The sequence below is a fragment of the Dermacentor andersoni genome, chromosome 3 (genome assembly GCF_023375885.2).
Source record: "Dermacentor andersoni chromosome 3, qqDerAnde1_hic_scaffold, whole genome shotgun sequence".
In the NCBI taxonomy this organism is placed as follows: Eukaryota; Metazoa; Arthropoda; class Arachnida; order Ixodida; family Ixodidae; genus Dermacentor; species Dermacentor andersoni.
The window spans coordinates 4,321,756-4,334,303 of record NC_092816.1 but is presented as its reverse complement, the minus strand read 5'-3'; the positions used below and the strand labels follow the sequence as shown (position 1 = coordinate 4,334,303).

At 46.5% G+C, this 12,548-nt stretch overlaps 1 protein-coding gene and 1 long non-coding RNA gene across 2 annotated transcripts in view; one reads left to right on the top strand and one right to left on the bottom strand.

Annotated features, from left to right (window-relative positions):
• Positions 1 to 12,548, bottom strand: part of Prp8 (pre-mRNA processing factor 8) — a 297,334-nt gene that overhangs the window by 235,210 nt on the left and 49,576 nt on the right. The window contains exon 7 of the mRNA XM_050169409.2: positions 5,479 to 5,604. Coding sequence (XP_050025366.1) covers positions 5,479 to 5,604 — 126 coding nt within the window. The remainder of the gene's footprint in view (positions 1 to 5,478; positions 5,605 to 12,548) is intronic.
• The window catches only part of LOC129382156 (uncharacterized), a 72,057-nt gene that overhangs the window by 21,673 nt on the left and 37,836 nt on the right, over positions 1 to 12,548 (top strand). The window lies entirely within an intron of this gene.

Sequence of the window (12,548 nt, the reverse complement as noted above, 5' to 3'; positions counted from 1 at the left end):
AGCTTTCCAGCAACACCCTCAAAAATAGCGGCGGCGTGATGGACATTCCCAACTGCTGCGCACTATAGCTGTACATATTGATCCCGACGAGGGCGCCATTTGAATGTAGCGGCGCATGCATGCGGCGGCTTGGCTAGTTCGACATTAACGACACATTGCATTTGCTGCACTAACTCCTCCTCGGTGCCGCGCTCTGCGCCTGCCGTGCCTTGGGAGGACTGGCAGTTCGCATACCCACTAATACACGCATTAGCGCGCGCTTCTAGGCTCACTCACAGGCGCCTTGGCAGACGTCAGTTAATACTTTGTAACTGACAATGTTTCAAAATGCTTCGACTGACGGACGTGGTGATCGCAGTAGAAGTAGCGGCCAAATGAAGGTGCTGCCGAGGTTGATCCCGCAAGCGTTGATGTTGTCCCGCTCCCAACATCAACTGGAGCTGTAGCTGCTTTGGCCTTTCTACGCACCGGCCTATCGCTTGTGGATCATTTAGACTACGTTGAGGACGCCGTAGTTAAGCATGCGGTTGCCAACAAGAAGCAGGCTACACTGCTGAAGTACTTTCAGCCAAAGAAATAAATACTTTATGTGAACCTTCAAATGAGTACTTACTGTAGCAAGATTGGGGTGCGATCGTTTGCGTCGCGAGCAATTGGCCTAGGCTGCGCCAACTTCGCACGGCTGACGAAGCAGGCGCGGCCTAGGCCAATTGTGCATGGTGCAACTTAATGCGCATTACGAACAATGATCCCCGATCACGCCCTTGGTTGATTGATTTGCAGAAGTTTTTGACACATTTTTGATGCAATTTTATACATTAAATTCTGGCTACATTGAACTATTTCACGATCACCGCGCTGTTCGATATATTGTCACAGCCTAGTAGGAGACGGGAAAGCCAGTGTCGAGGACGTGTAAAAGCACTTTATCAGCGCAGTCAACGCGACGTCGTTGTCGTCTCTGTTTTTCTACTGGCGCACTACTTCAGCGTTGTTTTCATCGCCTGGCACATACCCGCGGCGACCATAGAGGATGTGGCATTTGCCCCTCCTTTGAAAAGGAGGCACCGTCCCGATGCACCACCGTCCGAAGGCTGTGCACAGACGGTGCAAAGTTGAGGTCATGAGGAAAAGTATGGCTTCATACGAAGCACGTGCACAACCTCGGGCAGATGCCGGTGGCTTTTGGAGCAGTTATGGCTGTGGGGGACAACTTCATAATTCACATCGCTGATGCGGTGCAGAACTGTATACAAGCCGAAGTATCTTCGCAGGAGCTACTCAGACAGCCCCCGCCGACGAATCGGAGTCCAGACCCACACCTGGTCACCGACGTTGTATGTGACGGGTCTGTGCCGAAGATTGTAGTGTCGGGCATCGTATTTCTATTCTTGGATTCGGAAACGCGCAAGCTGCCTGGCTTCCTCTGCGCGTTGCGTAAACTCCTCGGCACCAGTCTCGTCGTCACCGCACCCGTGTGGCAGCATTGCGTCCAACATTGCTGTCACTACGCGGCCGTAAACGAGGTTGAAAGGCGTCACGCGTGTTGTCTCTTGGCGCGCCGTATTTTATGCAAATGTAACGTATGGTAAAATCTCGTCCCAGTTCTTGTGGTCGACTTCGATGTACATACTCATCATGTCTGCCAGTCTTATTCAAACGTTCTGTCAGCCCATTGGTTTGGGGATGATAAGCCGTGGCCTTTCGGTGAGTGGTACCACTTAGTCGCAAAACGGTGTCCAGAAGCGCAGCCGTGAACGCAGATCCCGTCTGTTATGACCACTGCGGGAGCGCCATGCCTCAGGACGCCGGCTTCGATGAAAAATCGCGCTGCTTCGGCTGCTGTTCCACGTTGGATAGCACCTGTTTTGGCATATCGAGTAAGGTAATCTGTGACGATTATCCATCTATTTCCAGCAGTAGACAGTGGAAACGGACCCAACAAGTCCATGCCAACTTGTTCGAACGGCGCTTGCGGTATCTGGACAGGATGGAGCAGTCCAGCTGGCTTGCCGGGTAGGGCTTTGCGGCACTGGCAATCCAGGCATGTCTGTATGTAGCGTTTCACAATCGACGCAAGCCTTGGCCAATAGTACTTTAGCCTAATTCTTGCCAATGTGCAGGTGTAACCCAAGTGACCAGCGGTCGGCTCGTTGTGACAGGCATGTAGGACTCGAAGAGATGCGGGAATGACGAGTAAGTAGCTGCTGCCACTAGGTGAAAAGTTCTTTTCATGGAGAACGTTGCGGCGCAAGCAAAACGAAGGCAGCCCTCTCTCGAATAACCTCGGCAGGCTGCTTGTTTTTCCCTCCAAGTAATCGAAAAGAGGAACCAGTTCTGCGTCCTCGCGTTGGTGGCGTGAAACGGCGACACTATCTACCACGCCTAGAAAAGCCGCGTCATCATCGTCGTGCACTGCAGTCTCAACAGGAGACCGAGAAAGGCAGTCGGCGTCGGTGTGTCATTTCCCTGATTTGTAGACAACCGTGAAGTCGAACTCTTGGAGTCGAAGATTTCAGCGCGCAAGCCAACCAGCTGAATCTTTTAAATTAGCCAGCCAGCAAAGTGCATGATGATCACTGACAACGGTGAAACACCGACCATACAAATATGGCCGAAATTTCAGGACGGCCCACACTAGTGCGAGGCATTCTTTTTCTGTAGTGGAATAGTTAGCCTCCGTCCTTGATAGCGTCCTACTGGTGTAAGTAATCACTCTTTCGGAGCCGTCCTGCCGCTGTACAAGCACTGCCCCAAGGCCGACATTACTAGCGTCGGTATGAAGAATCGTAGGAGCGTCGTCATCAAAGTGTGCGAGCACGGGAGGCATCTGCAGCCGTTTCTGTAGGTCGTGAAATGCCCGTTGCTGGTCTTCGCCCCACAAAGGGGGACATCTTCTCTGGTGAGATGTGTTAATGGCCATGCGATGCGTGAAAATTCCGCAATAAAGCGTCGGTAGTAGGCGCAAAGGCCCAGAAAACGTCGCACGGCCTTTTTATCTGATGGCGTTGGGAAATAGGCAATGGCAGAGATTTTATTAGCGTCAGGTCGGACACCTTCACGACTAACAACGTGACCGAGAAATTGAAGTTCTTCAAAGCCAAAATGGCATTACCAGGTTTTAAAGTTATACCCCTGACACACGGGCACTCTAAAGTCCTTTAGGTAAGGGGACATCTACGGGAAAGACGTTCAAGTGCAGTGACACACGACAAAGGAGTATCTCCTTTGCGGCAAAGTTCCTTTTCGGGAAAGGAGATCGCGCAACTACTTTTCGAGCGGAAAAGGAGTTGGAAGTTGGAATTGGAAGTTGGAACTCGTCAATGGAAGGAAACCTGCCACACAACTACGGTGCCCATAGGTATTTTCTTTACCTTGCGAAAATGTTTTAATTGTTAGCGGTAATACAATTTGTCGAATAGTGAAGATTTCCTCTAGCTGTACTCCTAAACGCTCGCATAACGTCGCTAGTGCCGCCATGTTGAATTCCGGCACTGCCGTCGTCGTTTGCTGCGCGCATGTGGTGTGTTCACGTCGCGAGATGGAGACTGCACAATCAGCGCCCGCAGGAAGTACCCAGAAGGAACCACAGTTGTTGGAATAACATATTGAATAAGCCGCGCTACGCCTGCGCGCACAAAGGAAGGGACGACAAAGACGTGAAAAAAGACGACAGAAACGTGGGCATCACCAGAATAAACAGCACGCACAGCAAAACACCGGCTGCACATAGTTGCTGGACCAAGTTAAATGGCTGCTAACAACGCAAGAACGCGAATAAAATAAACGACTATAAGCATGATTAGCCATCAACAACGAAAAAAAATATATTTTTAGGTTCTACAGTAGCTAAGTGTAATTAAATACGCAGCTTTTTAATAATGTTTTTTCTCTTGTGGCTTTAACAGCCAGCACTATTTTTCTTGCGGCGTTCATCTGAGGAACTACCTAAAGAAGTTCAGTGCGGTGCAGTGTGTCATCGGTGCAACTCCTTTCTGCAAAGGGTCCTTTGGAGTAGCAAAAGGGGTTTACTGGAAAGGACTTTAGTTTTGCCCGTGTGTCAGGGGTATTAGACCAGCTGAGCGTATTGCTTCAAAGACTGCCTTTAGTCTCCGTAAGTGTTCCTCAAATGTGACGGAGAAAGCAATCACGTCGTCGGGGTACACCAGACAGGTTTGCCATTTGAGGCCTGAGAGTACCGTGTCCATTAGTCGAAATGTTGCTGGCACAGAACACAAACCGAAGGGGAGCACCTGAAATTTATAAAGTCCGTCGGGCGTCACAAAAGCAGTCTTCTCAGGGTCTCTTTCATCAACTTCTATTTGCCAGTAGCCGCTTTTCAAGCCTTTCGGCATGGATGCATCCTTCAGAAATGATGCGATAGCATCGGTTTCCGTTCACCAACGCATTTTGAACTGGCGCAAAATGTGCACAAAGAAAACAGCTTCAAAACGAGCGCAAGATGGCGGCCACCGCGTTCACAAATGGCGACGGCGCAAAGTTTGAACATTTTTGACCAAATTTTGCTGATTTCGCGTTCACCCTGGCCCCTTTAAGCGAGATTTGTTTATTATTTTCCAATTAGATTTAGCTTCTAGATTTTGCGGAGGGATTCTTGAATGTATAAACGTAGCGAAAATGCACTTTTCCAAAAATCGACTTTTTTATTTTTTGCCGTTTCAAGACCCGCGTCCCCCCTTAACATATTTTGACTCCGTTTCTTTTCTCATGTTCCTTGGGCTGCAATGCAGGTCGTGACATTCTCGCTTTCTTATCTTAACTCTTTGTAAGTTTACAATATGGTGGCTATTCGTCTACCCTGAAAGTGTGCTTGATGTGAAGGTAACAAAAAATCTGGCACTCCAAAAAATTTGTGTAGCGAAAAAAAAAAAAAGCAAGAATGTCACGACCTTCAGCACGCATTTAGCTATGCAGTCAATACTTAACAAGCCTTCTGTCACATTTTTTAAGTTCCCCAGGCTGTCCACAAAGTAAGAGGGATAAAATACTGCTCAATTTATTTGCACATTTTTTAAGTTCCCCAGGCTCTCCACAAAGTAAGAGGGAGAAAAATACTGCTCAATTTAATTGAATAAAATGTTCTCAACATATCACTCTGAAACTTTTAGGGAAGCATCAGGGAGTCATTCTAAACATTTGTGCCAATTTTCATCAAAATCCATGAAGAAATAAATAAGGAAGTTGATTTTCAAAGCCACGTCCCACTAATATTAACCTTTAGTGTCTCTTTAATGGCTAAACCAGCACTTGTTTGCACTGTATTATATGTGGGTTTATTTTTTCATGATGACTTTTGTTGTATTCTGCCTCCAATGGAATGTGGCTTAGCAGCTAATATTCATCCCTGTGTCACAGCCACTAGGGCACCATGGTGTGCGTACCACGAGAGCATATTTTTGCGCGTCTGCACTGTCTGTGCACTAACAAACACAATTTCAAGCATGGCAGCTTTCTTACCAGGACAGATGTACATAGTGAGGCATGTTGTTGTACAGGTATGGAAAGGCAATCCTGTACTCAGTCCGGATGGGCTGGCGTATGATGATTTTGTTGATGTCATTGAATTCATTCCAGTCTTCATCCCTGAAACAGTGAAATGACTTATTACAGTGTTCATGTAGCAAATTTCTGCACCAATATATATAAATGAGAGTAGCAGCTCAACGCAAAGTGCTACATGGCACTACAAAGAAACCTGATTAATATGTATCTTGTGGGGGCACGGCATAACTAGTCCAGACATTTCATCGAAATGCAATATTTGAAGCTAGTCATCCGAGCATCACAGTTTTCAAACATACAAAAAGCTGACTGCTACTTTCTGCATCATGATCAATTTCAGACAAATTAAGAGAATTTCAGGTCATTGTGACACCTTTATAAAATGCCCGAGATTTATGTAACATTTACGCCTCACCATAGCACAAGCATGAAGTGAGCGTCCTTATAACACAGCAAACTCACTGAAAGCCGTGGGCTCTCATGCATATTTCTTTTGGCTGCAGTGCATCAGCTGATCTCGCCTGCTCAAAACTGCTAATTAATATGCAGTAAGCACATTTATGTGGCACTGACAGTGTCCTAAATGAGGAGGAAAGAAACGAAGACTGACGAACAGCTCTGCTTTTTCGTGAATCACAACAAAATGGCAGCGAACAGCTGAAAAAGTGCATGCAAGTGGTGATAGAAAGAAGGGGGAAAGATAAGCAGGAAGCTCGGCTCGACCCGGCACAGCATCTGCCTCAGCTAGCGAGCTGCCACCAGATAAATGCGAGTGCAATCAACAGTGCCAGTGCTGTCCCGCTGCTTAATTCCTGCATGGTATTTCCAAAGTCAAAATTGAGATTTCTGGAATCTGGCACAAGAACTTTTCGAGATAAGAAGTGAAAGGCGCATGGGTTGAAACTACAGCAAGAAAAGAATAAACCAATATTTCGAGATATGAGCTTTCAAGTTAACAAGAGTTTACGGTAGTGTCACAGAGCTATTTGGGTGTTGTAGTGCACGCGTTCATATCAGACTTGAAAGGGTCCCTAAAACATTTTTTGTCATATGCCTAGACTGAGGGTATCTCGCAAGGAATGCTTTCTCATTAGTATTTCGTGTCAGTGCACTATAACAGCACAGGTACGAGTAGTTAAACATTACCCCCCCTTTAAGCCGCAGCGGTTAAGCCTGGCCTACGTCGAGTTAAATTTGAAACCGAACTAAGAGCGGCAGATGTAGACACAGTGGCACTGCGCACAATGTTTACTGTCTTTTTTTACACTGTTTACATGAAGCGAAAATAGAAAAGGATGCCACGGCAGGCATTCACCGCATTGCTGCAAGCGTGCAGTTAAACTTGGTTGTAATGAACCAGGTTCTAACGAATTCCTGGACATTACGAATTTTTCTCAATCACCAATACATACCTGCCAACCTGGCGAGATCAAATATCTGGAGACTGTTTATTCGCGTAAACAGGGAAGGGGTTACATTTACTGTTTCAACTTCTGGTGGGACTGGGGGCGGGAGGGCTGTTTCGTTCAAACTTTCAGGCAGTGTTCGACGAGAACCTTTGCAGAAACCTTGCAGCAGCACACTTTGCTCACATCAAAAATTTGTCAGAGTAGCTTTGCTCAAAACATGGTCCAGACTGACGGCCCTTCACTAGCAGCAGGTGTTCGAGGGTTGTGTTGCATATCGATGAGCGGAATTCAGTCCTACTTTTTCGCGCCGTGCTAAAGATACTCTCACACTCTGCGCAGCTATGCTGTATCACGAGTAAATAAAGCATCACCTTAGAAACTCGGTAGAACACGTTATTCATTAGTGTTTTCCATTTTTCCAAACATAGACCACTGCACATCCCACCTTTCTTCATTCAGAATGACCTCTGGAAGTCTGCATGCCTGTAGTGTGGCAAACTCTGCTTCGAGAGCATCTAAAGCGTCTTCAGCAGATTCATTGGAATCTTGGGACAGCAGCTGAGGGAAACTCTGAATAAAGAAACAAAGATTTGAGAGCGATGCCTGTCAAATAAGTTTCAGGTTGGCCACCTCCGCATTCTTCAGATTTGCGTTTCAGAGTTGTGTCCACATCCATAACGCTTCGCCTCGTTGCATTTCGGAAACATTTTCCGAAAAAGAGGCCCAACGTGGTCGCTGACACTATGGGTTAGGTTGTGTTCGACGAGGAATCCCGTAAACAGACACTCCATACGTATGACACTGTCATCGCAGTTGTTCCAGAGAAAGTTCACTATGTTGTCTTGCTGCTCAGCGGTGCGAACATAGCTTTGATGCTTTGCCGTGGAAACGTGCAAGTCACCTTTGCCACCGTGAGAGACGCTGATGTCGCATCTACAGGTTGTAAAAAAAATGCACGATGTTCTCCTTTTGTTGATGTCAAAAAGCACGGAAATTCAGAAGTGCAAGATCGCAAGAACTTCTGCAAATAGCTCTTCTTGGGCTTTGATAGCGCCATGGCATCAAGCACACGAGGATTCTAACTTTACAGGGTGCACCGCACACACACACGGCCTAGCCAACACTAATTATACACACAAGCAGCAGCAACAATGCACCATGGAGGGAGGCATGCATGAAATGCAAGATACATTGGCTCTGGCTTTGGTCGGCTTACTAGGCACCATAGTCGGCTGTTTAGTCGATGATACCGATGGTGCTAGTGCAGCCATTGTTGGTGATGCTGACGATTACGATGTGGCTGTAGATTCCGCGGTGCCAGTTTCGCAAACACCATTATTGCACGGACAGAGACCGCTTTTCAGGAGATATAAGACAGTGATCGTACAATTGGAAAGTTCAGCCAAAAATCGGGAGTCTCCCAAGCGAATCGTGAGGGTTGGCAGGTATGCCAATACCATCCCCATAGAAGCCAATGTTTTTGTGACCTCTATGTAAGGAAGGCGTTACGGTGATTGACCTTGACGTAACGAATTTGTGACTATCTTGTGATTATCTTGAGCCTGAAAATTTGGATGGAGAACGTGTACGTGTTGTCAGGAAAAAATATGCATTACTGGGCAGGCTGCGTGAGGAATGCATGCGATCACAGCGAGCGCACGCTTCAATGATACAAAAGCCGCTAGGACAGCTAAAGCGGAGCAAGCTTCTCAGGTGGCCTTCTAGATTGTCATGCTGTTGCTGCACCAGGCCGGCGGATCATCTCGAAGGCTGTGCTCTGCACCTTTTGTTTACGTAATTGTGACATCAGGTGGCACTACTATGCCTGCCCAGTATGGCGCTTGTCTGTGTTGTCCACCTCAGTGTGGAAACAGGCATCATCTCATTGTAGGTGGTGTTAGTTCACTGTGAATATGAGTTCCGCGATCAGGAAGTGCAATGTTTTGTCTTTTGAAGACAAACTTGCAATTGTGGATGCGGTTTCCACGAGTCAGAAAAACGATGTGGCTGCCAACAGCGCTGCCGGCTTCCCTGTTAACAATGGGCCTCTTCAATTTTCACAGTTCTGGCAGCCACCTAATTCCGGTCCCGATGGGAAGTCACGGTGGTTGGGATCCCAGGATCACCCGAACCTGCCCCAAGTTTTGGAAATCCGAATGCTGGGACAGCTGGCCAAGGGATAAACGTAAACATACTACCAGTACGGCAGCAGCCGGCAAGGCTGGTACCTGCTCAGCGTGTTGCACATTGATGAGTGGAACTTAGTCCTAGTCCTTCGCGCCGAGCTAAAAATCTTCTTGCACTCTGCATTGCTATGCAGTATCACGAGTAAATCCAGCATCACCTTAGCGACTCCGGGAAACATGTTTTCCATCAGTATTTTTCATTTTTCCAACCACAGACCACTGCATGTCCCACCTTTCTTCATTCAGAATACCCTCTGGAAGACTGTACGCCTGTAGTGTGGCAAACTCTGCTTCAAGAGCATCTAAAGCGTCTTCAGCAGATTCATTGGAATCTTGGGACAGCAGCTGAGGGAAACTCTGAATAAAGAAACAGACTCGAGAGCGATGCCTGTGAAATATATTTCAGGTTGGCCACCTCCGCATTCTTCAGAGTTGCGTTTCAAAGTTGCGTCCACATCCATAGCGCTTCACCTCGTATTTCGGAAACTGTTTCCGTAGAAGAGGCCCAGTGTAGTCGCTGACATTGAGGGGTAGGTTGTGCTTGACGAGGAATCCCGTAGACAAGCACTCCCCACATATGACACTGTCGTCGCACTTGCTCCGGAGAAAGTTCACTATGTTGCCTTGCTGCTCAGCGGTGCGAACATAGCTTTGATGCTTTGCCGTGGAAACGTGCAAGTCGCCTTTGCTACTGTGAGAGACGCTGATGTCGCATGTACAGGTTGTAAAAAAATGCAAAATGTTCTCCTTTTGTTGATGTCAAAAAGCACGGAAATTCAGAAGTTTAAGATCACAAAAACTTCTGCAAATACCTTTTCTTGCACTTTGATAGCGCCATGGCATCAAGCACACGAAGATTCTAACTGTACACGGTGCACCGCATACAGACGGCCTAGCCAACACTAATCATACACACCAGGAGCAGGAACAAGATGCACCATGCAGGAAGGCATACCTGAAATGCAATAGCTACATTGGCTCTGGCTTTGGTCGGCTTAGTAGGCACCGTAGTCGGCTGCTTAGGCGATGATACTGATGGTGCTAGTGCAGCCGTTGTTGGTGATGCTGACAATTAAGATGTGGCTGTAGATTTCGCGGTGCCGGTTTCGCAAAAGCCATTATTGAACGAACAGAGACCACTTTTCGGGAGATACCGTATTTACTGCATAATAATCGCGCTCGCGTAATGATCGCACCCCTGAATTTTCTCGTCAAAGTTAGATTTTTTTGTTTCCCGTGTAATGATCGTACCCCGAACTTGCCGCAGCAATATGTCGTGTGCCAAGTCTAGCTAATAATGATCGCGCTTACCATCTGTCAAATGCTACGCGAACGACTCTTCCAAGACAAACCAAGCGGTCTGCACGCACCAAACATTCTTAAGTAGATGCCGCATTTCATTACTTTCATCACTTTCCGCACCTCCATGACTAAAAAAAAGCTGCAACCAAACTTGCCTTTATTATGTGTAGGCTTTATAATAGTTGTGATCAACAACAACAAAGAAGGTGTCTCAATTCTTCTCATCTGCACTCGTGGGCAAGCAACAAATAGCAAGCGGCAACGATAGTAGCCCCATTTACACTGATACGTTAAAAGTGTACCCTATTCATACGCCGACGCTTGTAACGCAGCTAAGATATTCGCCCACCCTTAGCGGGTGGGCGAATCGCACGATTGCGATGATCGCACCCCTAATTTTGCGTCAATTTTTCTGACAAGAAAAGTGCAATCACTATGCGAGTAAATACGGTATAAGACAGCAATCGTACAATCGGAAAGTTCAGTAAAAAATCCAGAGTCTCCCAGGCGAATAGGGAGGGTTGACAGGTATGCTCCGCCCACCTAACTTTCTGTCACCCCCTGCTACTCTTCCCTTCCCTTGTAATCCAGTCCGTAACTCTTAATGATCATCAATTATCTTCCCTCCCTATTACATGTCCTGCCCATGCCCATTTCTTTTTCTTGATTTCAACTCAGATATCATTAACTCGCATTTGTTCCCTCACCCAATCTGCTCTTTTCTTATCCCTTAATGTTACACCCATCATTCTTCTTCCCATAGCTCGTTGCGTCGTCCTCAATTTAAGTAGACCCTTTTCATAAGCCTCCAGGTTCCTGCCCGTACGTGAGTACTGGTAAGACACAGCTGTTACACACTTCTAGAGAGATAATGGAAACCTGCTATTCATGATCTGAGAATGCCTGCCAAACGCACCCCAGCCCATTCTTATTCTTCCGATTATTTCAGTCTCATGATCCGGATCCACAGTCACTACCTGCCCTAAGTAGATGTGTTCCCTTACCTCTTCCAGTGCCTCGCTCGCTACATATCGTAAACTGCTGTTCTCTTCTGAGGCTGCTAAACATTACTTTAGTTTTCTGCAGATTAATTTTTAGACCCACCCTTCTGCTTTCCCTCTCCAGGTCAGTGAGCATGCATTGCAATTAGTCCCCTGAGTTACTAAGCAAGGCAATATCATCAGCGAATTGCAAGTTGCTAAGGTATTCTTCATTAACTCCTATGCCCAATTATTCCCAATCCAGGTCTCTCAATACCTCCTTTTAACACGCTGTGAATAGCATTGCAGAGATTGTATCTCCCTGCCCGACGCCTTTCTTTAGTGGGATTTTGTTGCTTTCTTTACGGAGGACTACGGTGGCTATGGAGCCGCTATACATATCTTTCAGTATTTTTACATACGGCACGTCTACACCCCGATTCTATAATGCCTTCATGACTGCTGAGGTTTCGACTGAATCAAACACTTTCCCGTAATCAATGAAAGTTATATATAAGGGTTGGTTATATTCCGCACATTTCTCTATCACCTGATTGACAGTGTGAATATGATCTAGCCTTTATAGAATCCTGCCTGGTCCTTTTGTTGACAGAAGTCTAAGGTGTTCCCGATTCTATTTGCGATTACCTTAGTAAATACTTTGTAGGCAACGGACAGTAAGCCGATCGGTCTAATTTTTCAAGTCTTTGGCCTCCCATCCCCTTTCTTAGGAATTAGATTATGTTAGCGTTCTTCCAAGATTCCGGTACGCTCAAGGTCATGAGGCATTGCGTATACAGGGTGGCCAGTTTTTCTAAATCTGCCCAACATCCTTCAACAAATCTGCTATTACCCGATTCTCCCCAGCTGCCTTCCCCCTTTGCATAGCTCCCAAGGCTTTCTTTACTTCTTCCGGCATTACTTGTGGGATTTCAAATTCCTCTAGACTATTCTCTCTTCCATTATCGCCATGGGTGCCACTGGTACTGCATAAATCTCTATAGAACTCAGTCAATTCAACTATCTCATCCATATTAGTAATGATATTGCCGGCTTTGTCTTTTAATGCATACATCTGATACTTGCCAATTCCTAGCTTCTTTTTCACTGCTTTTAGGCTGTAAATATGTAAAGCTGAGAAAAATGCA